The sequence below is a fragment of the Lepisma saccharinum genome, chromosome 6, assembly GCF_977018435.1.
Source record: "Lepisma saccharinum chromosome 6, izLepSacc3.1, whole genome shotgun sequence".
NCBI lineage: Eukaryota > Metazoa > Arthropoda > Insecta > Zygentoma > Lepismatidae > Lepisma > Lepisma saccharinum.
In genome coordinates, this window is record NC_139234.1 from 85494182 (window position 1) to 85521618 (window position 27437).

A 27437-nucleotide genomic window follows, 5' to 3' on the forward strand; every position below is an offset into this window, starting at 1 on the left:
AAAGATATTAAACCCATTAGCACCCCTTTTTCAAAACCTATGTTCAACCGAAATCAACAACTCTTACAGTGTTATGTTATGACATGCCGTCTTATTGAGTACGGAATGTTCGGTATTGAAGTGAGACCGCTGTTCTTGCCTCCCCCCTGGAAAAAAAAATCCTCTGGTCATCCATGTATGTCATTGGCTACCCTTGAAGAAGCCGTTCCTTTCAAATGCCTAAATATATTGTTGTGCTAAAATCAAGTAAAAATGCAGCAAGTCGCTAGTAGGCTATTCTCCAGTTTCATTGGCATATTAATAGATGCCCATTAAAAGTTGGTTAGTTTTTTATTTAGTGGCTAAAACACGCATGAATATTTCACTGGTTTCTTTATTTTCATAATCACACTCTCTAAATTTCATTCCTCAACCCCTCAGCACCCCTAGATGATTAATCCTGGCGCCGCTAATGATATTCAGATTTTAAAGCAACAATACATAATGTGTTAGTAAAATAATACATACAATTTAAAATTAATAAAGTTGAATAATTCTCCTACATCGAAAAGTGTGTGTGTGTGGGGGGGGAGGGGGGACTAAATCATACGCGTAACTTGCGTGGGAGCAGGCATTCATTTTGTGTGTGTGTGTGTGTTGATAATTATACTTCTAATTTTTAATAGAAACCAAAGTATTTAATCTTATATACAGGAGTGAATATGAAGAAACCCTTCTAAGTGCCACACAGCTCTGCTTTTAAAATTAAATTAGATAAAAGGCAAAAAAAGTAAGGCTTTCATTTGACTTACCCTCCTATTACAAGATAAGTAAAGCTAATATCTGCATACAAGAAAAATAGATTTATTGCATATATTTCTGAATTGTTGAAACAATTTAGGGTAAATTTACTATTTACGAATCTTCTTCCTCTTCCACGTCATCTTTTTCCTCTGCTACGTATTCTTCATTCTTCTTTACTTCTTCTTCCTCCTCCTTTACTTCTTCTTCCTCCTCCTCTACTTCTTCTTCTTCCTCCTCTACGTCGTCTTCTTCCACCTCTTCCTCTTCTTCTTCACCTAGCATATCTAGCATGTCCCAATCCTTGCACGCCGGATCCCCTTTCCAGGTCGTCCTCTTCGCAAGTGGCACCCTGCAGATCCTGGGTGGCTGCGTGGGACCCCAGTTGGTCAGTCGAAAGTCCACCTTTATCCTCCTCATTGCCTTCCGGAACATCTTGGACAGGCGATTTATTTCACTGTGCCACCCGTCCTCGTAGTACTGCGAGCGAACGTGGAGCCTTCGCATCTCTGCAAGACAAGAAGATTCCGTGCGAAACTTCATATCAAACTATAGGGTGATTTATATAAGACTGACACATTTCATCATCTACTTATGCAAACAAGAATAAAGCTAGCAACAAGTTTTTACATCTGGAATGTAGCATACATATGGGAGTTTAATAACCTATGCATTCCACACTGAAAGCTCCCCCCCCCTCCCCCCAAACTCTGGACATGTCGTTCCATGTCCCTGGTCGTTCGTTCTAGTACGCTGCTGTCAATACTGGTGATATCGTTTGTCCTTCAATTCGTTCTATGTCCGAGGGCGTGTAGCGTACACTTTTTTCCTTAAGGGCGCGAGGAACAATTACAATGTCCAACCAGACGTAAGGTTCTATCTAAACCAGGGTTGTTCTAGGTCCAGCAATTTTAAATAAATTCAATTCCGGTCCAGGAGAGAAAATCAGCAAGCGTAAATGGGTTCTGGACCGTAAATAACGTTTTTATCTGTAAAGTATTTCAATTCGGTCCAGGCATCTTTTTTACGGATGAATTTAAATACGGTCAATGAACCTTTTTCCCGTTGATTTTCAATACGGTCCAGGAACCATTTTTTTTCGGATGAATTCAAATACGGTCCACAAACATTTTTTCTCCGCGGCGATCTGAACGGAAAGACGACACGTTGAAGATTTGATTTATCGATGGAAAAGTCGAAAACTCCCACTCGATTAGCCGCAACTTGAAGTTGTGGCGTTTACACACCTCGAGCGAAAATATTACTCTTCCCCTTAAGATACTCACACAGGAAGAAACCAGGTAATCTTGTTGGCAATATGTTTCAGGAAAATATCCGGTCCTCAAATACACTTTGGATCAGCTCCAAGGACTCATTTGGTACATGGTACAGTCAACGGCAAAGAAAATGGTAGGCAAATTATCCATCGTTATTTTCATTACTTTTCATTCTACATCCTGTGTTGTTTTAAGGAATGAAATTATGTTGGTTCGAAATAGGCATTGCCCTCTGATTATTGACATCTTTATTTCAATCCATTATCAATCATATTGTGCAATACAGACCGAATGAAAATGGTGATGGACAATTCGCCTACTGCTTTTTTTTTCGTTGGGTGTACATGGCGCTATCCTCTTGAGAATACCTTTCTCACAACTCTATCTCGTTCAATAGCACGAAAAATCAAAGCGTGCGCTACACTTTTACAGCGACTCAGTGCACGTTTTCCAAAATTTTATTCCATCTCCAAAATAAAGTATGGTCTGTGTTTTATACAAATACTAATTTCGACAGCTACGTGAAACGTCGAGTAAGTAAATGTTTCCCACGATTTTCCACTTTGTATCGAAACTTTTTGCATCAACGATCGAAAGTGGGGCGGTTTCGACGGAAATCGAGTGAGCACCTACCGTCACACGGGAGCCGTAACATCGGTATTTGTCGGTTGAGATGTAATGAAAAAAATTACTTCCTCAAAATCGTTTCCAAAATATGAAACCGTCACGAACAAGCGTAGACATTTTAAACTATAAGTTAATATATTAGTTTAAAACCAAAATGAAGATATAATTTTAGGTATATTTTACAGAGAAGTGTGTTAAAATAAAAAGCACGATGTTTTTGGGGAAAAAAATGGATTCATGCCCAATTCACAGATTCTCAATTCACAGACATCCTGAATTCCTTCCCGAATCACCGATCATGGCCCACGGCGGAGTGTGACACGTGCAGTCTTAGAAACTTCCAGATTCATAGATTTCTTCCCTCCCTCGTCCACAATACGCGCCCACCTCCTCGGAGGAAGTACCTTACCACTCCCCCACAAGCACCTTCACGGATTCATTAAATAAACAAACAACAATTGACGTTGTTGTGCGAAGTGAACATTTTGTGATCCAAGTGAAAGTTGTTTGGTTTATGCGACCCTGGAAGAAATAATGATGAAGGTAAGTTGCTTTGTAGCCATCTAAAAACCCTGTATATCAGGTACGTATCCAAGGGGGGCTTAGGGTGCTCGAGCCCTCCCGAAAGTTTACGCTTTACACTAGATAAAATGAGATTTTTTTGTTTCTTGTGGTGTGAAATAAAATAATGTGATGTTAATCTAGGGAGAGAAATAATTATCGAGACAAGACGGAGAACGTTCTATAAACCTGCTATTGTTAATAGTGCGTATTAAAATGTGGGGATCAGGTGGCTCGAGCCTCCACCCCCACCATATATATATATATATTATTTTTAGTTTATACTACATAAAATTAGGATTTTGTGTTCTTGAATAATGTGACGATAATTTAAGGACAGAAATACTTATCCAGGCAAGACTGAGAATGTTCTATAATCCTGTTGTTGATAATATTGCACGTAATCTTTTCTCGCGCTTTCGATGTTGTCGCAGCGAACTTGAGCACTATGTAAAGACTTGTCAGCATTTGGAATCTGCACAATGAAGGTAGCGCCATACATACGGCGATTCGGTGTAATTTTTAATCTGTGGAAGGCGCGAAATTTTATAAGAGCTGCGAACATGGTAGAACAAGACACATTAGTGGTGTCCAGGCTCGAATCAGAGAGAAATATTGGAGAACTGTCAGCATCCAGTTCGCAGCCCGCAGTTTGAATCTCGCGTTGTCGGGTGGATTGTGCATCCCGTGCTTGTGTAACAGCTTCGTAAAATCACTTCTGGTACACAGATGGTTTGATGCCTGGTGAGAAGAAATGGACAAACACACATACTGAGATGGTGCCTGCACACACAGTTAGTGCATGAAAACAGAGGAGTCGAGTGGTAAAAAAAGTCCCGATTTCACGTTCTGATTAAAATTGCAGCCTTAAACAGTGGCGACGATTTACGGGATAGTTTCTCCCCATTATTTGCCTCCACACTATGGCCTCTTAATGCTCAGTTTGGTCTACCAAGAGAAAGTAAACTTTCGTTGCACGCCCCCCTTCGTTTTGATACCCAATTGCCACCACTGGCCTTAAACATACAATTGTGAGGTTCTATCTATACCCCTTTAAAAAATTATGTTCAGCCCCCCCACCCTCAAAGGAATTCCTGGATACGTGCCTGCTGTATATGTAATATGTCGTTAAAAGATTTTCAATAATGGCTATTTTCCTTGCAGATGATATTGCATAATTCTCTCTAATAGGTAGAAAGACAGTATCCTAACCTAACCTAACCTAAAGTAGGGAGGGGAGGGGTAAAATCTATGAATTGGGAATAGGTTCTGCACGTGAAGAGAAGACTGCACGTGTCACACTCCGCTGGGAGTTATGATTGATGAATCGGGAAGAAATTCAGGCAGTCTGTGAATTGGGAATCTGTGAACTGAGAAGTCAGCAAAATAACAACGAGAGGTTTAAAAGATAACACTGATTTTGAAAAAAAAAAAAAAAAAAACATGGAAATATGGAAGTATCTACCTATAAGTTAAAAGTTGTTAGTATACATGAAAAGTAATGACAACATTACTTACGTATGAGGGCATTTTAAAAATTGGAAATGGTTAGAACTGAACACGTGTTCAGCGTTTTGATGAGGTCATCATGAATGTACACGCTACAGTGTTTTTATGAGAAATAAAGAAACTTTGTCATTATTAATTAATAACGTCAGTTATAAAATAACGCTTCAATGCGTTATTTAAAGTGCATTCATCTTTTTATTACAGCTTTGTTGTAAAAATGCAATTGTGTGTTTTCTGCTTGAAATAATAATTGTATTAATAAACATATCTGATTGTAGAAATGAATTTCAGAAACAAACTAGCCTGATTTGATATATCACATGAGGTATTTCCCATTTGAAAAACCTAAACTGAATCCAAGATGGCAGCCATGTTGCAGTTACACCGTGAAAGTTAAGTCACCCTGACCCTTTGCTTGCTGGGGGTACTCAGATATTTAATTTTCCATTCCATTTCTGAGATAAAGGGGTGTTTTTCTCACTCAAAAGTGCAATTCTGGAAAATAAAATAATAATGCCTACTTCCACCAGTAGGTGGAATTTCTAGAATTTTCTGTGTGGAGTAAACTGATAATGTTAAGGATTGGAAAATATCTCAAGGGATGAGGCTGTATAATGCAGAAAACACCGTGTAAATATCGCTTACTGTTTTCATGAGATAAACGACCAAAGTTTCGGTTACGCGACTTTTAAAAACTCTCTGTATAATAATAATAATTAATAATAATGGCCTCCGTGACGGTGTTGCCATCTAAACGAGTTAACAAGCGGGAAATAGCAGAATCGAACCGTGCGTAAGGCATGTGCTTGCATCATCATCCATTTCGTCAGTTATACTCATCCTCATCGTCGCGACTAGCCAAAGAGGAAGAGAAGCGATTTAAAATTACAAAAAAATACAATAACAACACTAGTAATTATCAGTGGCGTGCACTGAGGAGTAGCTAGTCTAGCAGAGATAGATTAATCAATCTCACTCTCTAATTATTTTCAAATCCCAAAATGTATTGTCCTGTTAAAGCCACAGTTCATATGCAACACTTTCTTTTCCACGCGCTTCTCGTCCATCGGTGTGATCCGCGGGCAAAGCAAGCTGGCTGGATACCCTAGCCCGCTCTTCTTCAGCCTGGCCAGTTTCCGGCCGAAGGAAAAGGAATATTTCTACCTCTACCTCCCTTGCCCCCTCGCCCCCCCGCTGCAATGGTTGAAAGCCCATGCTTTCAGGTCCCCCAGTCTATCTCCTATAGGACAGATAGGGGATTGGTTTCCCTTCGATTTCTTTGTAAATCCTCTAAAGAACTCAAGGAAAATTTTCTGCTGTACTTACTTATGTTCTCTGTATTTACAGAATCTTTTACACATTATGTATAATATGGGATGTAGTTTTATTATTTATGAAATGGGACCGTGTTATGTGTAGACAATAAATAATGTTATGCTATCTTTATTTTTTTTAATATATTTTTTTTCAAATATGGAATATAATGATTACATTACAAATATGTGCTCAGGCTCTCTCTCACTCTCGTTTTAGTAGTGTTTTATTTAAATATACTAATCTCTTGGCGTCCAACGGATGTTTTAATTTTGGCAAGAGAACGCACGTTCATATTGTTGTTGGTTTCGTTTATTTTACTTCGCTTTTCTGCCACATTTGGTTATCGCGAAAATGAGGATGAGTGATGATGTGATGAAACTGGTGAAGGGACCTCAAACAATCCAGGCCGGGATTCGAACCCGTGATGAGCGTGCATTCTTGTTCCTGTGTTGTACTCTGCAGTGAATAATGTAATAATTTGAAATGAAAAATGTATCTCAGAACTCGAAAAGCCAAATGAATATTATTGAAGAAACTACAAAAAGTGTGTTTTGTTACCTGTTTTGTTTCTGTGCATAAAGTGGACTTAAAATACCAAATCAACCAACCGTGGGGGAGTGGTTATCACAGTGCGCTACAACACCAGAAGTTCCGGGTTCAAACCCCGACATGGGCATGGGTGTTCTTTGTGTTTGTCCCTTCATTAATTTATCGTATCATCTTCGCAATTAACCAAATGTGACTAAAAAGCGATGCTAAGTAACAAAATTCAAGTCAAATCATTGATTGATTGCTTGATGTGGTTTATTTTACTTCGCTTTTCCGCCACTTCTGGCTAATCGCGAAGATGATACAATATAAATTATGAAGGGACACACTCAAAGAATACCCATGGCCAAGCCAAGATTCGAACCCAGGGTCTCTGGCTTAGTAGTCAAATCAAATCTTTTTTATTTTCGAATGTGGGTGGGGGTTACGTGTACTTTTTTTTAGTACTCATTCATCATTTTGCAATCTTTTCCTGTTATTGACGTTCTATTTTTAGGAATACTGGACCTAAAGGGGAAGGGGTATGACCCACAGTAACTCCCCGCCTTAATCACGCCATTGATTGCTACCCCAAGTGTCGACGTCACCGCACGTCACTGGTAATTATGTAGTTATTCTCTATACACGCTAAAAATGAAATTAATGTAAACAAAACAACGTGACTTCTGACAGCCCTGTAGCTAGATATTTTGGAGCCACAGGCAAAGGTTGTGTGTCCTTCATATTTTCTTCTTATGTCATGGTTTGTGACATTTACATCCTACAAATTTTGAAATGAAGAAACAACTGATTTAAAAGAAGTTTAGCATATTTAAGAATATTATTTCAGTTAAGTGTTATGCCTTGTGTTATGCCTTCTCCCCTTACCCCTGTCAAGTGAAAATTTCTCCGTCGCATATTTTGACTTTGTTGTTTTTTTTAGAAAAGCTGTCAATGGTACCCTAGGCTTCAGCCTCCCTACCCTACCCTTTGCTATGGCCTGCTTCTGAGATCTGTTCTTTCCTATGTGTTACACCTGAATCACACGAGGCTAGATCTCCTGCTGGATTTTCCAGTTGGACTTGGACTAGTTGCGTAGTACTTGCTCATCTGCTAGTTTTCGCCTCACACGGTACTCGTTACCCGCACTTGTCGGTATATTTTTGTACCCACAATGCATTGCGCAGAGCAGACAAGCTAAAAAGATGGACGAGCGACTTGAGGAAGAACGTCGTAGGAGAATAACTCCTGCTGTTATTATTAAAAATTCAAAGAATTAAAAGAAAAGGATGGACTGAAAATTGGATCGATAGAAAATATGGTAAGCAAGGATTTTAATGAACTCGGATATGTATATTCATAGGCCTACCTGAGATTCGCAGGAATAATTCATAAAAAATAGATTTTGTTCAACTACATATGTCAAATGTTTCATACACTGGTAATAATAGGAATTTTCATTATAGGCTATAATCACATCTGTCGTTTACAAATCTGATCGCTTTGGATAAAGTCCTAAATGTTAATTAACATGGATGCATGTCTTTGCTATTTCTTTCATCGAACAGACAAAAACTATTTCCCTTCCCAAACTCAGATTACAGACTTCACGTGACTAAATGCACGCTCTGATTGGCTGTTCCACAGAATCTAACAGAGAAACCAGTTGCAATTAGAACACTGTCTAGTCGTCAAACCCAGTCTAGCAACCAGCCTGGTAGGCCTACTCATCATTTTTAACTATGTAGCCAGTACAGCGTGAACTATACCCTGTTCCAGCTATTTCTGGAGCAGGCGAACGAAAACAAATCTCTGCGCAAGTAGTGAGGCGAGATGGCTCTACGAATGAACATGTGAGAGGGAACGCGATTGCGTGGAGGCGAGGAAAGCAACTGCAGCTACCAGCCTTCGCAGCAGCGTTTACTGCTTCGCTCTGCCCACTCGATTTCCTCCCATTCTCTGACGCTATGCGCTGCTTGCTTTATAGATAGCTTGGACACGGTATAGGGAAATCCAGTCCCGTGTGATTTGGCCTTTAGTTTAGGTGATATTCTGTAGTATCTGCACAGCTCAAGATACCAGGTCCCACAACTTTAATATAGCGGATACGTTGAGTGGCATGCTTTATCACATGCACTATATTTCTGCGTGCAAGCTCTCTGGACAGATGTTGTTTGAGCAACAAATGGGATCTACCAGAAACCACGTGCATTTGTCTACATTGTCTCCATTCTTATAGTGTACAGAGAATTGCGTTAATCGGCAACTTATCTGCTAGAAAGATCGGAATCAGCACAATGAGATGAGGTTCGTCACCGAAGTAAAACTCACTCGACTCGCGTCTGATGGTCAGCAGGCAGAGGAGGCGCACTGTCTGAGGCTTCGCAAGGCGGCCATTGAATCGAAGGGACGCCATCTTGGGACAGCTCTGCATGATCTTCAGCAGGATGTCGTCCACCTTCTCCTTGTTTCTGTACATATCCAGCTGAAGGTCCTCTGCAAAGGAACACATAAGCTTTATTCAACATGGTGTCGCCTTGCAACACTTTCTCAGCGTGTACAGAACACTCATGAGGAAAACTAGCATCAGGCGACATTTGATTCTTCGGCTATAAGAAGTGCGTTATTGCTTAATATATATTACTTAGGAGTAATACTAATAAATTAAAATTATATTAAAGAGGAACTAAAAAGCAGGCTTAATTCAGGAAATGCATGTTACTTTTCTCTTCGTAAACTTTTATCTTCTCGTTTAATATCTAAGAAAGTAAAAGTTAAAATATACAAACAGTAATATGCCTGTAATATTATACTTGGTATCTTATATTGAGAGAGGAACATAAATTGAGAGTATTTGAAAATAAGATCCTTAGGAAAATCTTTGGACCTAAAAGGGATGAGGAGACAGGTGAGTGGAGAAGGTTACATAATTTAGAACTACATAATTTGTATTCATGACCAGATATTATTAGAACGATTAAATCAAGAAGACTTAGGTGGGCATGCCATGTGGCACGAATGGGAGAGGAAAGAGGAGTTTACAGGATTCTTGTTGGGAAACCTGATGGTAAGAGACCTGTAGGGGGACCAAGACGAAGATGGAGGGATAATGTTGAGATGGCCAGGTGGTTATAATTAAAGTGACGGTGTTCAGAGTGGTACAGCACGGGCTGTAATGAGAGTAGCAGTCTGAAACTTCGTAGATATGATAATGAAGCAATACGCTCGCGAATTATGCAAAAAAAAATATAATAATAATAGTTCCAATTCTCGCCACCAGGGTAAAAAATGGCGCTGTAAGCAGTCAAAACGTGGAATTTTCCGTAACTCTGACGTCAAAGTCGTTGACATTGCCTAACCATTGTGTGAGCTCCCTGGTTGTTGTTGGTGACGCTTGTTGCTTTTTTTTCCTTTAGTGATGTGAATGTTCGCCGAACATTAAAAGTTTGATTTTTCCCGTGTAAAAAGCAATGGCTATTGCGAAGAAAGACCGTGCACTGCTAGTGAAGTTGTTTTACCAGAATGGGAGCAATAGTAACGCTGCACTGCGGAAATATCGCCAACAGAAAGGGCTGAGAAGAGGGCCCATGTCAATTAATGGGCTGAAGAAGATGATGAAGAAATTCGAGGAAACAGGTGAATTGGGTGTTGCACCAGGGAGAGGAAGGCGGCCCATCCCCGTGGAAGTTGTGGACGAAGTTGCTGTAGCTGTAGCTGACCGTGCAGCACATGCCTCAACTTCTGCAACCAGTGCTAGAGCTGTGGCACGTGAATTGTCACTCCCCTGGTCAACAGTTCGCAAGGTATTGCGGTGCATTTTACACTGGTATCCCTACAAGATTCAAATTGTGCACCAATTGAAACCCCAAGATATTCCACAACGCCGTGAGTTTGCCCATCGGTTTTTGGCACGCATGGAAGTGGATGACATGTGGCCGGGGAATATTCTGTGGACTGACGAGGCGCATTTTACTCTGGTCGGTACAGTGAATACTCAGAACTGTCGCATATGGGGTTCCACTCGTCCACATGTTGTGCAGGAACAACCATTGCACTCAGTTTACGTGACTGCTTGGTGTGGGTTCACTAGCTCCTTCATTCTTGGTCCGTTTTTCTTTGAGGAGATGACACCTCGAGGGCCTGTTAGGTGTACAGTGACATCTGCACGTTATAGGGACCTCCTTGTACAACACGTGATTCCAGCTTTGCAAGAACGGAACTGTGAACACACCACCATTTTCATGCAAGATGGGGCAACACCACATGTCGCTCGCCACGTGAAAGATTTGCTGCGAGAAACCTTCACTAATGACCGCATCATCTCTAGGCAGTTTCCAGATGATTGGCCTTCCAGATCCCCCGACCTTAATCCATGTGACTTCTGGCTGTGGGGATATTTAAAAGATCGTGTCTATCAGGGACATGTCCGGTCTCTGCCTGATCTGAAAGCTAGCATACAACGACATGTCGCTCAGATTTCACCAGACATGCTGCGAGCAACTGTCGATCATGCCGTGTTACGAATGCAGCATGTTGCTGAATTGGGAGGCCATATTGAACAGTTCTTGTAACCATAGTTCCTAATAAACATGCCAGAATCATTGTTCTCGTGTGTTTGATCTTTCCTGCCTATTTCCTGTAACTATACCACGTTTTGACTGCTTACAGCGCCATTTTTTACCCTGGTGGCGAGAATTGGAACTTTTTTTTTTTTTTTTTTTTGCATAATTCGCGAGCACATTGCTTCATTAGCATATATACGAAGTTTCAGACTGCTACTCTCATTACAGCCCGTGCTATACCACTCTGAACACCGTCACTTTAATTATAACCACCTTGTATATGAAGATGTAACACTGCAAATATGATGTGCATATACGCGTATTACGGCACATGAAGTATGTATATAGCTACGTACAGGGTGTCCGAACTGAAACACTCTAATGGCAACTGTATGCAACTCCACATGTAGCTCTGATGTAACCAAATGAATTATACATCAATGAATATATATAGTCATAAAGTTTCTGTGAGCAAAGTAGTAATTGGTACATTTAGTATATTTTTAGTATATTTAGTACATTTCTTCATGCGCCCCACGAGTCGCACGAAGGATGTCCATTCGATACTCGATTTCCCGCCAGATTGCCTGTAGCATGTGTGGCGTGACTGTCCCAATGGCAACTGCAATCCTTTCAAGATGGTTGAATACTTTGCTCACAGAAACGTTATGACTATGTATATTCATTGATGTATAGTTCATTTTGATTTGATTTGATTTGCTTTATTTTACTTCGCCTTTTGTGCTACTTTTGGCTAATTTGCGAAGATGGGGATGAGTGATGACGTGGTGAAATTGATGAATGGACACTCACAAACATCCATGCCCAGGCCGGGATTCGAACCCGAGACCCCTGACGTCGTAGCGCGATATGCTAACCACTCCGCCACGGGGGCTATAATTCATGTTGATACATCAAATACATGTGGAGTTACAGAGAGTTGCCATGAGGGTGTTTCATTTCGAACACCCTGTATATTCGCATCAAGACAATTGCAAGGGTTCGTTTTAATTCCAGTTTGGGGACTGGATCTTCAAAGTCTAATCCGAACCCCTGTGCAACGAACCTCCAGCAGGAAACGAATCCACAACCCTTTGATTGTAATGTGATAGCATTAGTAGGTGTTTTGTGAAATAGAAGTATTTCTATTTGTGTTAACAGCGCTTAGATAAAGGGATAAGATTTTCTCAGGCGAAACCGTAACAAACATGAAAAATACTTGATCTAGCATGCTCTCGCTTTGTGTCCATCAGTTAACGTTCTTGCCTTGTAACCAACAGGCTACGGATTCAATTTCAGGCCTCGACTTCTCGATGTGTCTACTAAATCTAAACTCACGGCCATTAAATTAAGCGGGTGTCAGAAATTCGCGCTGTTGCCACGTCGGAGCACAATAGGTTTAAGAGCAGTCCGACGTGCAGATGTGGGACTCTATTTCTGGGGCCTGTAACGAACTTTCCGTTAACACGCTGTATCGAATGGGACTCGAAAGCATAGATCACATTTCCGTCGAAAGTGCCCCGGAAAGAGGTCGGTCTGACGCTCGAACAGTGCCACAGAGTGCCCGGGAAGCAGCGACTTTTGTCCCGCTCTCGCTTTCCTTTTCCCATGTGACACCGGCGCAATTCTGACCAGCCGCCTATTTTCATGACCGTGTGTTTAGTTGTGCTAAATTTTTTTTCTAATTTCTTCCTATCTGAAAAAAAGGCGACATCCTCTTTTATGCTTATTATGGGTATATCATCATCAGTATTCTACAATTAGTGATTGTTTTCGAGAAGTTAATTGATTTCATGCATTTTAATGGAAACGCAATTCAAAGTTAACGAAAATATGGCCTCCACTTCATGTTTTTTTTTCTGTGTTGTAATATGCGAGATGTTTATCTGTTACTATAGTGCAGCGTGCATTCAGAAGAGAATACCGAAAAGAACCGTCAGGACACCAGAGCATTCTGCTGTGGTATCGGGATCGAATTGGGCCGGTATGACTCTGTATGGCATACCGGTAGTAAATGAAGATGCCAAAAAGCATACCAGCAGTCGGGCAGTAAGTGTTTAAAATTCAGCTCCATATTTATTGGAGCTGATAACACTAGTAGCTACGCAATGGCCAACGATGTACTCGCTCATTTCTCTCTCTCTCTCTCTCTCTCTCTCTCTCAGTAGTAATAAGAGTGTGCGGGAATGAGAATCAAGATATTATTTAAAAAATCACACACACAAAAGGATTGTATCAAAACACACCCCTGTGCATACGAGCACGCCGACAGTAACTTATTTGCAATTCGGTCACTCTGTATAAACAGATAACCACTGACTGAAGAATGCTACAATAGGTATGGACTCAACTTGACTACCCCTTGAGCGTGTGCCGTGTGTCCAGCGCGGCACACATAGAACATTTGTAGTGTCAGGAAAACTTTGTGAGTTTACGGTTCTTTTCATGTATCAATCATTGTTGTATGTGCAATACTTTTGAAACTCCTCACCGTGGCCGGGGTACGGGACGGGTGCAGGTTCGAGTCTCCTGGGGGAAACGTAACAACTTTTCTCCTGAAATTTCGGCCTGTGTATGGGATACCCGCCATTGTGAGGAAATTGGGGAGCTACGAATGAGTAACGTAACGTCATGGAAACCTACAACAACGACTGGGGGTTCGTCGTGCTGACCACACGTCATCCTGTAACTGGTTGGATGATCTCTTACTTCGGCTAGTGGGAGTGAGGCCGACAGTCGATAGATAGGCCCTGGCCTTCACGGGTTGTTGCCTCACGAGTTATTTATTAAAACTTTTGAAAAAACGGTGTTTTGAAATCTGATAAATCATTTATAGGAGCCCTGTACTTTGTTATTAATACGTTGAGTGTAGTCGGTGTAAGGGACGGTCACAAGGTGAGAGGTGGCCGTGGTTAAGAAAATGTCGTTCTGGAATACACACTGACAAAGGTAAACTCATAAAATATACCCAAACGAATTTTCTCATAGCGTACTGTCGATTTTATTATATTAGCCAGCAGAAACATAAATGTCAGTGGCAACGGTGAATTTGTGCACATGGTTGCATACATATAGGATAGAAAATGACATTTTACGAGGACTTGTAACGTTGAAACAGGGCTTCAACGAAGAAAACATTGTTAAGAAAAGTTGTTCATAAAAACGAGGTTTGGTTATGGAACAACGGGCAACAAAATTACACATGTACTTACCAAGAGTATCGCTATATTTACTCATTACTTCTTTGAGGGTGGATCTAAGCTTCCATTTCCTCGGTTCTTGTTCTTCATCAACTTGTCCTTCATCAACTTGTCCTTCAACATCTTGTCCTTCTTCATTTGGCTCTCCTTCGTTCTCTAACTCCATGCATTCTTCAAACAAATGTAGATATTTTTCTATAGCATCATCAACTCCCTCTTCGGAAAGCTCAGGGTGTTGTTTTAGCATTTGTTGTTCTATTCCATCTGCTAGACGGTCGTCTTCCTCTTGCTTAGACCTCTCCGGCTCCCCAGTTATTAAATGGAACATTCTTAGTGGCATTTTCGTTTGTAAGAATGGCTGTATATCCTCATAGAATGGGATAAAATCTGCAATGCAAATATTGAACCACTGTCAATGTTTCTAGGTATAGTTTAATTCCTCATGTTCGTAGTAAGGGATAAATTCTATATATTGTGGAAATGTTTCCAATGGCATTGTAGCTTGTATGAAAGGCTGTGTTTCCTTATAATAAGGGATAACTTCTGCAACGGAAACATTTTCATTGGAAATCTCGTCTCTAGGAATGACTGTATTTCAATACAAACATTAAGGAGTCTATTTTCTCGTAGAGAGGGATAAATTTTGCAATGAAGAATGTCTCAATGTCATTCAAGGACGTATTTATGGGGGGTCCGTACCCCTCCGCAAAAAAAATTAATAAAATAAAATAATGAAAATGTACTTTTTCGCATTTGTTGTACTATAATCGATGGTCATTTATTTCCTATGAACTTGGAAGACAAGGATTATTACATTGGGATCGTACTGCTTTCAAGGACAGAACCAAATAAGATTTATGCACACTACTACTTATGAAAATATGCATAAAATATTAATCAAAAATATACTTTTGTATTATTCAATAAATATTCAATTCTTTATCTATTTGATATTAATTTCCTTGTTTTTATACAAATTTGACGATCTTAAGTACACGCAAACTAAATAATAAATATATCATGTTACATTGATATTGTTATATCATCTTTTAAGTATTCATGTAATAATAAAAATACAATATTAATAAATTTACATATTTGAACGAATATATTGAATTATAATGTAATTGTTTGATTGATTTGGCGTTTGAGTCCACTTTATGCACAGCAAGACTAATCGGTACTGAACCTACAGTTTGAAGTGGGATCCGAACCACTATGTGCCTCCAATTGGTATCGAACCCGGGATCCCTTGATTACAAGGCGACGACACTACCACTGCGCCATCGGGGAGGCTCCTCTAATTGAAGACTAAAAATTGGTAAACGCTGTAAGTGCCACAATAATTCAAACACCGTTTTCCACGTTAAACTGTGAAATGTGCCATGTTTGATAATGTGGTAAACGTGAAATGTGGCTGGTAGCCCTCTAAGTAGTTCAAAGGGCGTGTAAAGAGACACTAGTGTGAACGTTCTTACGGGCTTTGCTGAACGATGCGATTTCACAACACTTTCACTTTTGGCACTTACTACGTTTACCACATTGGTGGCCGCGGTGGCTCAGTCGGTAACGCGTCTGACTACCATGCTCAAGGTCCCGGGTTCGATCCCGGGCCGGTTCATATCCGGGAACTTTTCTAATGTTGGAAGCGACCCGGCGCCCACCCAGCGTCGAATAACATGGGTACCTGGGGGAAACCCTGGGGGGTAAAGGCGGTCAGGGGCGTGATGCTGATCACATCCCCCCACTCACGACCGGATCAAGAAAGTGTGGGGCGTTACCCCCACACACCCTATACGCCTTCATGGCGTGGTGCTAAGCACAGGGGAACACTTTACCTTTAACCTTTTTTACAACGTTTACCACTTTTAGTCCTCAATTGTTTTAATTTAAACATTATTTATTATTTTTATTATTATCTCTGGGACACTTGTTTCGGACCTCTCCCCCACCCGAAATATATTTCTAAATACATGCCTGATGGCATTCTAAACTGTAAAAACAACTGTATTTCCTCATAGTAAGAGGATTAAGCTATGTAAGATCGACCAATTTCCGAAAGTTTTCCAGGTTATAGTTTTTGGATTTCGATGAAAATTGGCATGATGATTCAAACATATCTGGAATGCTTCTACATAAAATATTATCTTTCCCCGAAAAATAGTTCTAGAGTTATAGCCTGTGGAAGGTGTGCAACAGAAAATGTGTCCCAAATGTGAGGAAGGAGCCTCGGCTAACTTCAAGACTCAATAACTTTGGAACTATTCTTCAGAGTCTAGTGATATTTACACACCTACAAAGCTCCACCAAAGGAAAACACGTGTTGTATCAAAATACCCACATCTTGTTTACATTAGCAACAGTGGCGGCGATTGGGTTTCAAAACCCGGGGGGGGGGCAAGGTGCCAAAATTGGGGGCAAAGACAGTGTATTTCCCTTTGTAGATAAGATTTAGCATAGTGCGGGGGAAAAAGGGCAGAAAAGATGTGGGGGGCAACTGCCCCTCCCTCGCCCCCCTAATCGCCGCCACTGATTAGCAAATAAAATACTCCAAAATATGCATTAAAAATCTTACATGTAGAAATAAGCATATTTTGTGTGCTTGAAAATACAACCGTAATCCACCGAGGAACGTGGTATTATTTTTTTCTAGTAACTAGTGTTGGGCGATATATCGTCCAGACGATATATCGCGATATTGAAAAAATATCGTCCAGGCGATATCAACTAGACGACATATCGTCACGATATTTTGGCGATAGCTATATATATCGTGTCGGCGATATATCATCACGATATTTTGACAATATATATCGTGTCGGCGATATATCTTCACGATATTTGATGATATATGTCATGTTGGCGATATATCGTCACGATATTTTAGCGATATATATCGTGTCAGCAATATATCGTCACGATATTTGGCGATGTGGAGACGATATATTGCCGATATCACGATACGGAAAAAATATCGTATCGTCTGTGATGATATTTTCTTCATGATATATCGCGATATCAAATTTTCGATATCGTCCATTCTTTAGTAGTAAACCTGATCTGGGCTCAGGAGAGACACATTAGGCTGTCTCCATATCTAACACACAACTCATGTTGCGTTTGACTGAATATACAATAATGGAAAAATTATCGGAAAATAGTGAATTTTTTTAATGGTGTACCACAAAAGAGACAGGTGATATCCAGACATTTTCTTAATGTGTGTGAAAATTCCAAGTTGTTAATGCAAAACACTAGTGCACAGAGAAGACTTAAAAACATGTATTGGAACAGAATAATTTTTGAAATAAATTGGGCTCGAACCTCGCAAACAATCACTCAAAATGAAGTAAATGTTTATTTACAGTGTCACAGGACACCATTTTTTTTTTTCAGAAACAGAATGAAAAATTAAATATTTGAGCACCCCAGCAAACAAGGGGCAAGGAGGACAACCTTTTACGGTATAACTGCAAACATGGCCGCCATATTGAAATTCGCCATCTTCGATTAAGGATAGGTTTTTTCAAATTAGAAAGGGGTCATATGATATCAAATCAGGCTAGGTTTCTCTTTCTCAGAAATCATATATTCTAAAAGGGATTCTCGTTTGTAGGAATTATATATTTCCTCAAAAACAGGGCTACATTTTGCAATTGGAAGCATTCTCAATGGTATTCTTGTTTGCAGTAGGGTCATTCCAAATCATTTCAACGAGGTCATGTCACCCTTCGTCTCTGATGTTGATGAAATTTGGTGTACACCCTTCCCGTATGAGACTCCCTGAATTTTTTCACTGTATCTCAAACGGTTTTAATTTTACAGCACTTCGAAATGTCATTAAGTCTGCGTTTTCTGTCACTCTTCAGGCCCTCGGCACAAGATACCCTTGCTTACATTTTATATTTTTCTACTTAACCAATGATCAAATCTCTCTGAAATTTTACACAAAGCTCAATGAAATAATTAGGATTTCAAAAAAATATATATCAGCACTCAAAAAGATTTTATAAAAGCATCAAAAAAGATTAATAATGTACTTGAAGTCAAAATTTTGTGGTGTTAAAACTAGGTTACGAAAGCCTGAATTTTCAGCATGTGGGCATGACCACACCAAAAAAATTTTGATGTTGAAAATCATTGCAAAGACATGCTCTTTCTCTACAAACAATGCAATTTATAGTTTTTTTACTCTATAACGTGCTTTTGGACATTGTTGAAAAATTCAGGGTCAATCAATACTGGTCGCTCGACCATTTTTTAAAATTTCTAATTTTTGTTGTAACCCCTATGTAAGTGTAGTTCAAAACAGGTATTATTTTTTTAATACTTGACTTTGTTTGAAAATGGTGCCCATTTTTGTTTCGTGACGTGCGGCATTTTTGACTTTTGAAGACAGTTGCGAGAAAAATTATATATAGCTGTGGTTAGAAAAAAAAACAAAAAAGAAACATTGTTTTCAGTACATTTCAAGCTACATTTTATGTTCTGTGCCTTTTTTCACCATCTCTAATGCAAATTGCTGAAATTTAGGGACAAAACTGATGTAAAAACCTGAGATGGTGGGTGACAAAATGTTTGTTTTTCTTTTGCTTTGATTTGATATGGAATGACCCAGTAACGGCTATATTTCCTCACACTGAGGGATAAATTCTGCAATGGATAGAGTCTCGATTCCAATCTCATTTGGGAACTGCCATATTCCTTCGTACCAAGTAAGTGGATATATTCTGTAACAGAAATATTAATTTAATCATTCTTAGGAGATAGTTGAGTGCCTTGAATTTTGTAAGGTGAAACGGCAAACTTCGCAAGTGCACGAGTACCTAAGTATATTAATTTAATTCCACTATATTCGTTTTAGCAAATCAAGCTCAAGTATTTAAGCGTGTTAAGGATATTCGCCAAGAATGGCAAGCACAGTACTATGAACATACTACCAGGCGTGGATCTACGGGGAGGGATATAGCGGCGATCGCCCCTCCCAACTGCCAGGTTTTTGGATATATTATCATTCCTAATATTTTTGAAGATTCAAATGTACTGCCTTTCATCACAAAGTTTAACAAGCTCGAGGATATTGATTCAAATTTGATTTAAGCACACTTTACGCTCATGATATGCTAGCAGTTGAAATTTGGACCCGAACCGCTGTGGAATATGCCTCCAAAGGGGACCAAACCCGAGATACCTTGAAAGAATAGTTTTCTCTCTACTTGATTGATTGAGCGATTTGCTTTATTTTACTTCATTTCTTGTGGAACTTTTGGTTAATTTGCGAAGATGGGGATGAGTGACGATATGATGGAATTGATAAATTGACACTCACAAGCACCCATGCCCACGCCGGGATTCGAACCCGAGCCCCCCTGGCGTCGTAGCGCGATGTGCTAACCACTCCGCCACGGGCGCCGGCTATCTGATTGTTGAGTTTACCGTGGCAATGGGAGGATTATGAAAACAAAATGCAACAATAACCGTCTATTCGGAGCTTCCCTGATGACGTAATGGTAACATCGTGGCGTTGTAATCAAAAGGTTCCGGGTTCGATACCCAGTGAAGGCACATACTGTTTTATATTCCGCTTTGACTTGCAAGTCCAGTGCCGGTTAGTGTATTTGAGCATAAAGTAAACTTGAAACAAATTCAAACTCAATAACCATATATTCCAGCCCTGGACCCCTATTTTTGTATTGATTGATTTGGTGTTTTAAGTCCACTTTATGCACCGAAAGGTTAATCGAGACTGGATCTAGAGTTTAAAGTAGGATCTGAACCACTTCTGCCTCCGCCGGGTATCGAACCCGGACCTCTTGATTACAAGGCGACGACGGTACCACTGCGCCATCGGAGAGGCCATCACCATTTTTGTAAAACAATACGCTAATCTCTAGGACATGAAAGCCTGCTAGGTTAGCTGTTTACAGTACTGTATAAAACTGTGCAAGTGTAGCTTGATTCTCGGTGAGGTGAGGTGCCTCATTGAAATTCGTCCCTCCCAACAGTAACTTCTGGATCCGCCACTGCATACTACCTGTGTGCCTTGTTGCCCGTGTAACTGAGTTACAGTTACAGTTACTCATTTAAAAAAGTAACTCAGTTGCAGTTACATGTACTTCAAAAGTAACTCTAAGGTACTTTTACAGTTACTTTCTGCTGGAAATTTTCTTTCAACCAAATTACGCTAATCGATAATTAATTACATAATAAAATAATTTGTGAATACTTACTTATATTTTACTTATGTTACATTTAACAGACAAAAAAACAACAAATAGAGGCTTTTAAACTTCCTACCACACCCAATCAGTAACTTTGTCAAGTTTAAATCCCAAACCTAATAACTCTTTTATCCCATTTCATACATTTTACACTGGTTTTAACCTTCCGTACTAACTTTTCTCTCTGACTTTAAGATCCTAAAATCAATAACTGTAGATCTCACACAATAACATTTTAACCATTTAACTCTATTATATGTAAACCAATGATTATTCTGGTCTCCGAATAATCATTGGACCTTTTTCTGGTATGATATTAAATCATACCATCATGTAAAAAAAAATATACAAATAAAGAACAAAGATATCTATTTTCTGTTACTGGTACATCTCTTGTATCGCAGTAGAAACTGAATTCCGGCTCACATTAAACCCTAAATCGCCAATAATTTACGGCACTTAAATAGCAACGTAAGTGTCGTAAAGTAACTGTTAAAAGTTACTTCTATCGTAAAAAAGTAACTCAGTTACAGTTACTTACTTTTAAAAGTAACTACTTGCAGTTACATTTCCTCAAAAAGAGTACTGAGTTACTTGTAACTAGTTAGCCTATAGGCTACTTCCAAACACTGCTTGTTGAGCGTTATTTTTCTTTTTAAATACAGATCAAAAGAAGTACACCCTGGACAAGGACGTATTTAGGGAGGGGGGTCCAGAGATCCGGATCCCAACCCCGAAAGACTTACTAAGTACAAAAATTAAATAAAAAATAATGAAATAATAAAATAACTAAAATTAAATAATGAAAATACATATTGTTTAATCGAGGATTATTTATTTTCGCTGAACATATTGGACGGCAAGGATTATATTGGCATCATACGACTTTGAATGAAAGCACAAAAGAAGATTTATGCAAGATGTATTACTACTTATAATAACATGCATAAAGCATTACCAGAAACTTCACTTTTCGTCAACTGGATCTAATATCCTTTTTTGATATTCTATAAATATTCAACTCTTTATCTATTTGACATTAATTTCCTTGCCAGGGCAGTTTTTTTTTACAAATTTTCCCGACCTTAACTAAGTAAGCTAGATAATGAATACGTGCTGTTAGATCACTATCCTCATACCGTCTTTTCACCTATTAATGTAATAAAAATATATTAATTAATTTGAATATTTTAATTAATACTATTTTAATTAATTTAATGTAATTATAATTACTTTATTTTAAACATTTATTATTATTAGACTATTGCTATTATTATTTTGACACACTTGGTTCGGACCCCCCGAAATATATTTATTTCTAGATGTGTGCCTCACCCTGGACTCACCAACAATGAGCTCCACTCCGAGTTCAGGGCACCGCGTTCGAAGCAAGCTCCAGGAGTCCATGGCGATGACGTGGTCCCGTGGTTCTTCCTCCTCCACGCAGATCCTGAAGGTCTTGAAGTCCCTGCAGTAGGAGGCGGCGATGGCGCTCACCAGAGCACTCGACACGTCCCGGTAACTCATCTCCAGCCGCTGGAGGCGCGAGAAAACCTGCACCACCTCGCACAGCCTGGAACAAGCAAACCTTCTGATATTCGAGCACCATTCAAGCTGTTCGTGGATGGATCAGAAACAAACGTTACAACAAATGAGAAACACACAGTATGACCTGATTGTATTCTAAGAAGGCTACACACACATCACTTTTCCACGTAATGGCCAAGGCGATTGAGACGTTTATCAGACCGCTGAACCAACTTTTTGATGCCGTCTTGGTAGAAATCATTTCCCTGCTCATTGAACCACTTCGTGGCAGTTGCCTGGACGTCATCGTCGGAAGAGAACCGTGTTCCAGACAAGTGCGCTTGTGCTTTCAGCTGAATAAAAAGGAAAAGTTACTGGGGGCCAAGTCCGGGGTGTATGGGAGGGGTTACACACTTCCCACCTGAGACGTTGCAGCAACCGTTGAGTCTGGCGGGCCGTGTGGGCTCTTGCATTGTCATGAATGAAGGTGACACCCTCACTCCACATGCCTAGCAGTATGAGTCTGGCGGAACATTCCTCGGCCACAACAAGCGTATGACACTTCGCACTCCCACGGCAGACCAATTTTGCAAGCGTCTTGCCATTGCATCGGCTACTGATGGTAAACGTAAAGTTGTCGAAACTCGTCACGAGTATATGACGCGATCTGTTGCACCTCTGGGTAAACAATTGCTTGTTTTCTATTTCGTACATTCACAGAATGCTTGTTGTAACCTTTTTTCTGATCCATCCACGTACATGATAGCCCCCTCTTATGTCGGATACTCGAGTTTGGACTACAATTAAAAATTAACCAGTAATCGTTATTACGTAGGGTGACCATACGTCCCGTTTCAGGGGCATGTCCCGTCGATATTATTAAAAAAAAAAACACTATTTATCCCGTTTTATAAAAGTATTGGAGTTAGCTTGAAAACCGAGACTAAAATTTTGAGACATTTCATGCTAAAAAAAAAAAAATGATGGAATTTTTAATCCCTAAGCGGTTGTGCGGGTCATCATGACCCGCACCTAACTTTTGTTTCTTTACAAATCCGTTAGGGTTTTAGGTAAGTGGGCCATACTCGAAGTAGCTTCTTATCTCCTTCTGCCCTCCACAGTCCCACAGGCGATATTCGGTTTGCGTTCACGTGTCGGCAGGAAAGGTTGTAGCTAAGAGGGTCGCTGTAACCCACCGCGACCATTTACGTTTGTGCAAGTATTCAGTGCTGAACATATGGAAAGAAACTAATTATCACCGATTTCATACAAAAGTGCACTGGCGGTTTCAGGATTCGTGAACAAGGGCTACGATAAGCAAAATAGCGCCCTCCCACAGGGGTGCCCACAGGGGGGTTTCATAACTCGCCCGCGTCATGGAAATTTTTTTGGGGGACATTTTATACCAATTCTATATATCTTCACACAAAAAGGGGGGGATCGTATCGTTTGATTGACTTGTTATTGATTTCTAATTTTGGTTATTATGTATAGTTTTCCTACCTACCTGTGGGTGATCGTGGCGATAGGGTTGAAATGAAACACTACCTCTTATGCCATTAGAATCGGTTTGGATGGAGGGGGGAGGGCGTGGTATTCGCATTAATACAAGGCTAGTCGAGCAGACAAACTATACAGAATAAGGTTCACTAACAATGGCAGTGAACCTAAAGTATCTAAAGTAAACATATATTGCTTAAATATGCTGTATTATACAGTGACGCAACTGTCACGGTATCCAGTGACGTAATATAAAATCACAGTTCGATTTTATGTGCACGGCAGACCACAGATTCTCAGATAAGCGACAGGCAGGCGAGAACTTAATTCCCCTCGCCAACCTGAATACACGCCCTTTGACCGCGTTTCGAGACAATAGGGCCGATGTTGTTGCATCTCGCCCAAAAACCGAAGCCAAGCCATCTTAACGTCTTTTCAACTGACATTTTTGAATCTCATATAAATATGCAGGACTTCGAGTTTGCCACACAGTTTGTCAGGATTTTCTACCTCCTTTTTGCATAATTTTTTAGGCTAATAACTACTATCACTAGTAATACTACTACTAATAATAATGATGTCATTATCATTATTGGTACGTTTATCCTTGTACTTGCCCTCCCCCCGACAAAAAAATCGTGATTGCACCTATGGTATTATATTTTTCCGCAAATTTTGTCTGACAAAAAAAAATGAATAATTAATTTGGCATAAACGGGGGGGGGGATGTTTTACCTTTTGGGGGGAGTGCGTCGTAGGCCTTGGGGGGATGGGCACCCCTGCCCCCCATACTTATACAGAATGAAAATAGATTACACAGTTTCACACAGTCTTTTACATATTACAATACCTTTACCAATTGACGTGACTAATGTACAAATTACTGCAAAAGCAAATCTATTTTTGCGTAAGTGCGTATAGTCGACACGCTAGCTACGTTAACGACCGGCTGGCTTTGAAGTCCACGGAGAACGCCCACCAGCTCCAACAATCACATTCAACGCAAATCGTTGCCACACATCTACTCTCCACATCTAATCTACGCCACCTTGTCCCTCCGCACACAAGAACCTTCCCACGGTCTCCACATTGCAACAGCGTGTCCGCAGTCATGTGACTGAGACTCCACGTGGAGTAGACGAGCAGAATGACAGCTGCGCCCATTGGCTGAAGGTTGAGTGTGATTGGACGAAAACAACTCGCCCGCTATTTATCCCCACCCATGTTTGTGGCGGCGGGTTTCTTTAGTCTTCGACGTTAACGAAGTAAACGGGTGCACTTTTTTGTTTTTATTTTTGTTCACATTGAATTTCAATAAATTTAAAATTTTCTGCTTTCCGTTGATCCATTGATAATTTTGTACAATAAAATTTGCCCAATGGTGTGTTTCATTAAAATGGGCATTTCACTTGCTCGCTTCAACAATAATACGTACCTATAAGAAAATTAGACATTTAAATGCTAAATTCCAAGTCAAAGTCTGTCGTCTCGATTTCTCTCACATAACACATATTATCACAGATCATTTGTGTCTGGTTAAACAAAATACAAAATGCGCATACAATATCATTTATTAAATCTTAAGTTATTGAGAGACAATCAAGACACGTAACCTGTTGTCCCTGAGATTAAAAGTTACAGAAATGCATAATAATTTTTGCAAACATCTTCGCCATTAGCTACCGTGTTAACCCTGAAAATTAAGATTTTGGATCCTAAGGATACATACGGACATAAAAGAAAAAAACTAGAAGCCACAAAGAAGAAATCAGAAACTTCAGAGTTCCGAACAGTATAATTACATGTCTAATCCTAATATGATTTTCTTTGAGGAACGATAAAAGAGAATTGTTTCTTGCTTTTAAAATTATTAAGACGACCGGAAGTATGAGAAATGGGTTAAACTATAGAATTGGTTACGACTACTTGACTCAAATACTATTCCAAAACGTATGATTTGGTTAACTTATTTTCTCAGGGGTTAAATGTTACTTGTGCTCATTGTCTCTCAATAACTTAACTTCACGGACGAAAGGTTGGTTAACTCACGTTTCTTGTTTTCTTGTTGTTAGCTAGGGTGACCAGATATTTGTTGACCAAAAAGAGTATAGTCTATAGGTTGAAGGTGCGCAATCACAAAACATAAAAAGAAAACGAAAATAAGGGTGGCTATTTGTTATCGCTTCTATTATGGCCCCTATAAAATAGGTCTACACTCTACAGATTCAAATTAGTTATGGGTCTAATGTAATTAGCTAATTACAAATACTTACTCACCAATGGGCACGATCGTTCATACTTCTCGGATGATTTTGCTTTCTTGAGTATGTTTAAGTCGTCCTTGATTGCCAGTCCAAACTCTTCACAGGTCATGTCCACATTGAATTTCACTTTCATTACTTGTTCGAGTGTTGATACCAGGAGTGTACTTTTTTCCTCTCGCCAATAAGTTTTAATAACACTGAAGAGCCTTTCACAACCAACATTTGTACCAGGCAGAGTAAACAAGAATTTTCTAAGAGGCACAATCACTTTTAAATTAGACCCAGCCTGTACTAAATCTTTGCACACTGACCGCCACTCATTGATTCTTTTCTTCAATCCAATCTTCAAGATGTTTTTCAACGGCTTTTGAAATTGCACAGTAAGTTTAAAAAATAACATTATTAGGGCTGAGCCGATACCGATGCCGATGTATCGGTTTTAATTCAGCTACGGATACCAGAAGATACTTTCAGGCATTTTGGTCTTTCACGAGGTCTGCAAAATCCCGCGCGACTTCTTGACAGTCTAATTATCCTGGAAATTATGCAAAATTAGAACTTCCTTTTCATTTTACACTAATTTTGCACGAAAAACTATATTTTGTTACTACATAATATCCATTTTAATATTCTGATGCAATTCTTGAATATTCTAAAGCAAATTTCTTGGTATGTTGATGCATATAATTGGAGGAGAATATTTACACACCAATATTGATCAATATTTTGAACAAATTTTAATTATTGCAATTTTCAAGTATCTGTATCGGTGGGAATCGTTAAGAGTATCGGCATCGGTATCGGTTCAAAGTGGTATCGGCTCAGCCCTAATCATTATCATTAAATTCCAATGAATTTGAAATATGTTTTGCTTGTTGATGGAATATGAAAATGACTTGAAATTGTTCATAGGAAATTCTTGAGTCAAGGAGTAAAATACTTCTGTTTGTTGACATCTTGTAGTTTTCCGTTCTGTGGATTTTAAGGCATTTTTACGCGTAAAATAATGAATGAAATTAAATAGCAAGGAAAAGGGTATTTGGAGATTTTTGCAAATTGAAAAGAGTATAGAGTATATGAATCTCTAAAAGAGTATAATACTCTTAAAAATAGTATGTCTGGTCACCCTATGTTAGCAGTATCTAGTACTATACGTAGTTTTACCAAGAAATGTCCAATTCTTGCAGCAATATTTTATTGTGATTTCAAAAGAAAACCAGGAGAGAAGCAAAGACAAAAACAACACTAAACCTGACGTAACTAATGTTATCCAAAACTCAAGTGTAACTATCTCTAGTTTCGAAACTCGAATCGCAAAACTTTTTCACTATGATACTGTTCGGGAAAAGTGTACAAAAATGATTCGCTAGAAGTTGGCCGTTTTTCAATGATTTCAATAGCTCACCAGATTTCAAACGTTTCAGAAAATTATTCATGAAAGTAGACTGACGCAACGTAGCCTTTTCCCGTTCTCTCTGCCTTTTCCTATTTTCTGAGGAAGTTACATACCAACAAATATGCGCAAGAACAAGAACAAGTTTACCCCAAAGGATGCATTCAGTAA

General features: G+C 39.5%; 1 protein-coding gene across 1 annotated transcript in view; it reads right to left on the bottom strand.

The window, feature by feature from the left end:
* Window positions 1-827: 827 nt before the first annotated feature.
* Window positions 828-27437, bottom strand: part of LOC145989487 (uncharacterized) — a 32936-nt gene continuing 6326 nt past the window's right edge. The window contains exons 3-6 of the mRNA XM_083124836.1: window positions 21929-22155; window positions 14374-14748; window positions 8931-9095; window positions 828-1289 (exon numbers count right to left, since the gene is read on the bottom strand). Of these exons, the coding sequence (XP_082980962.1) occupies window positions 895-1289; window positions 8931-9095; window positions 14374-14748; window positions 21929-22155 (1162 nt within the window). The 3' untranslated portion in view covers window positions 828-894. The remainder of the gene's footprint in view (window positions 1290-8930; window positions 9096-14373; window positions 14749-21928; window positions 22156-27437) is intronic.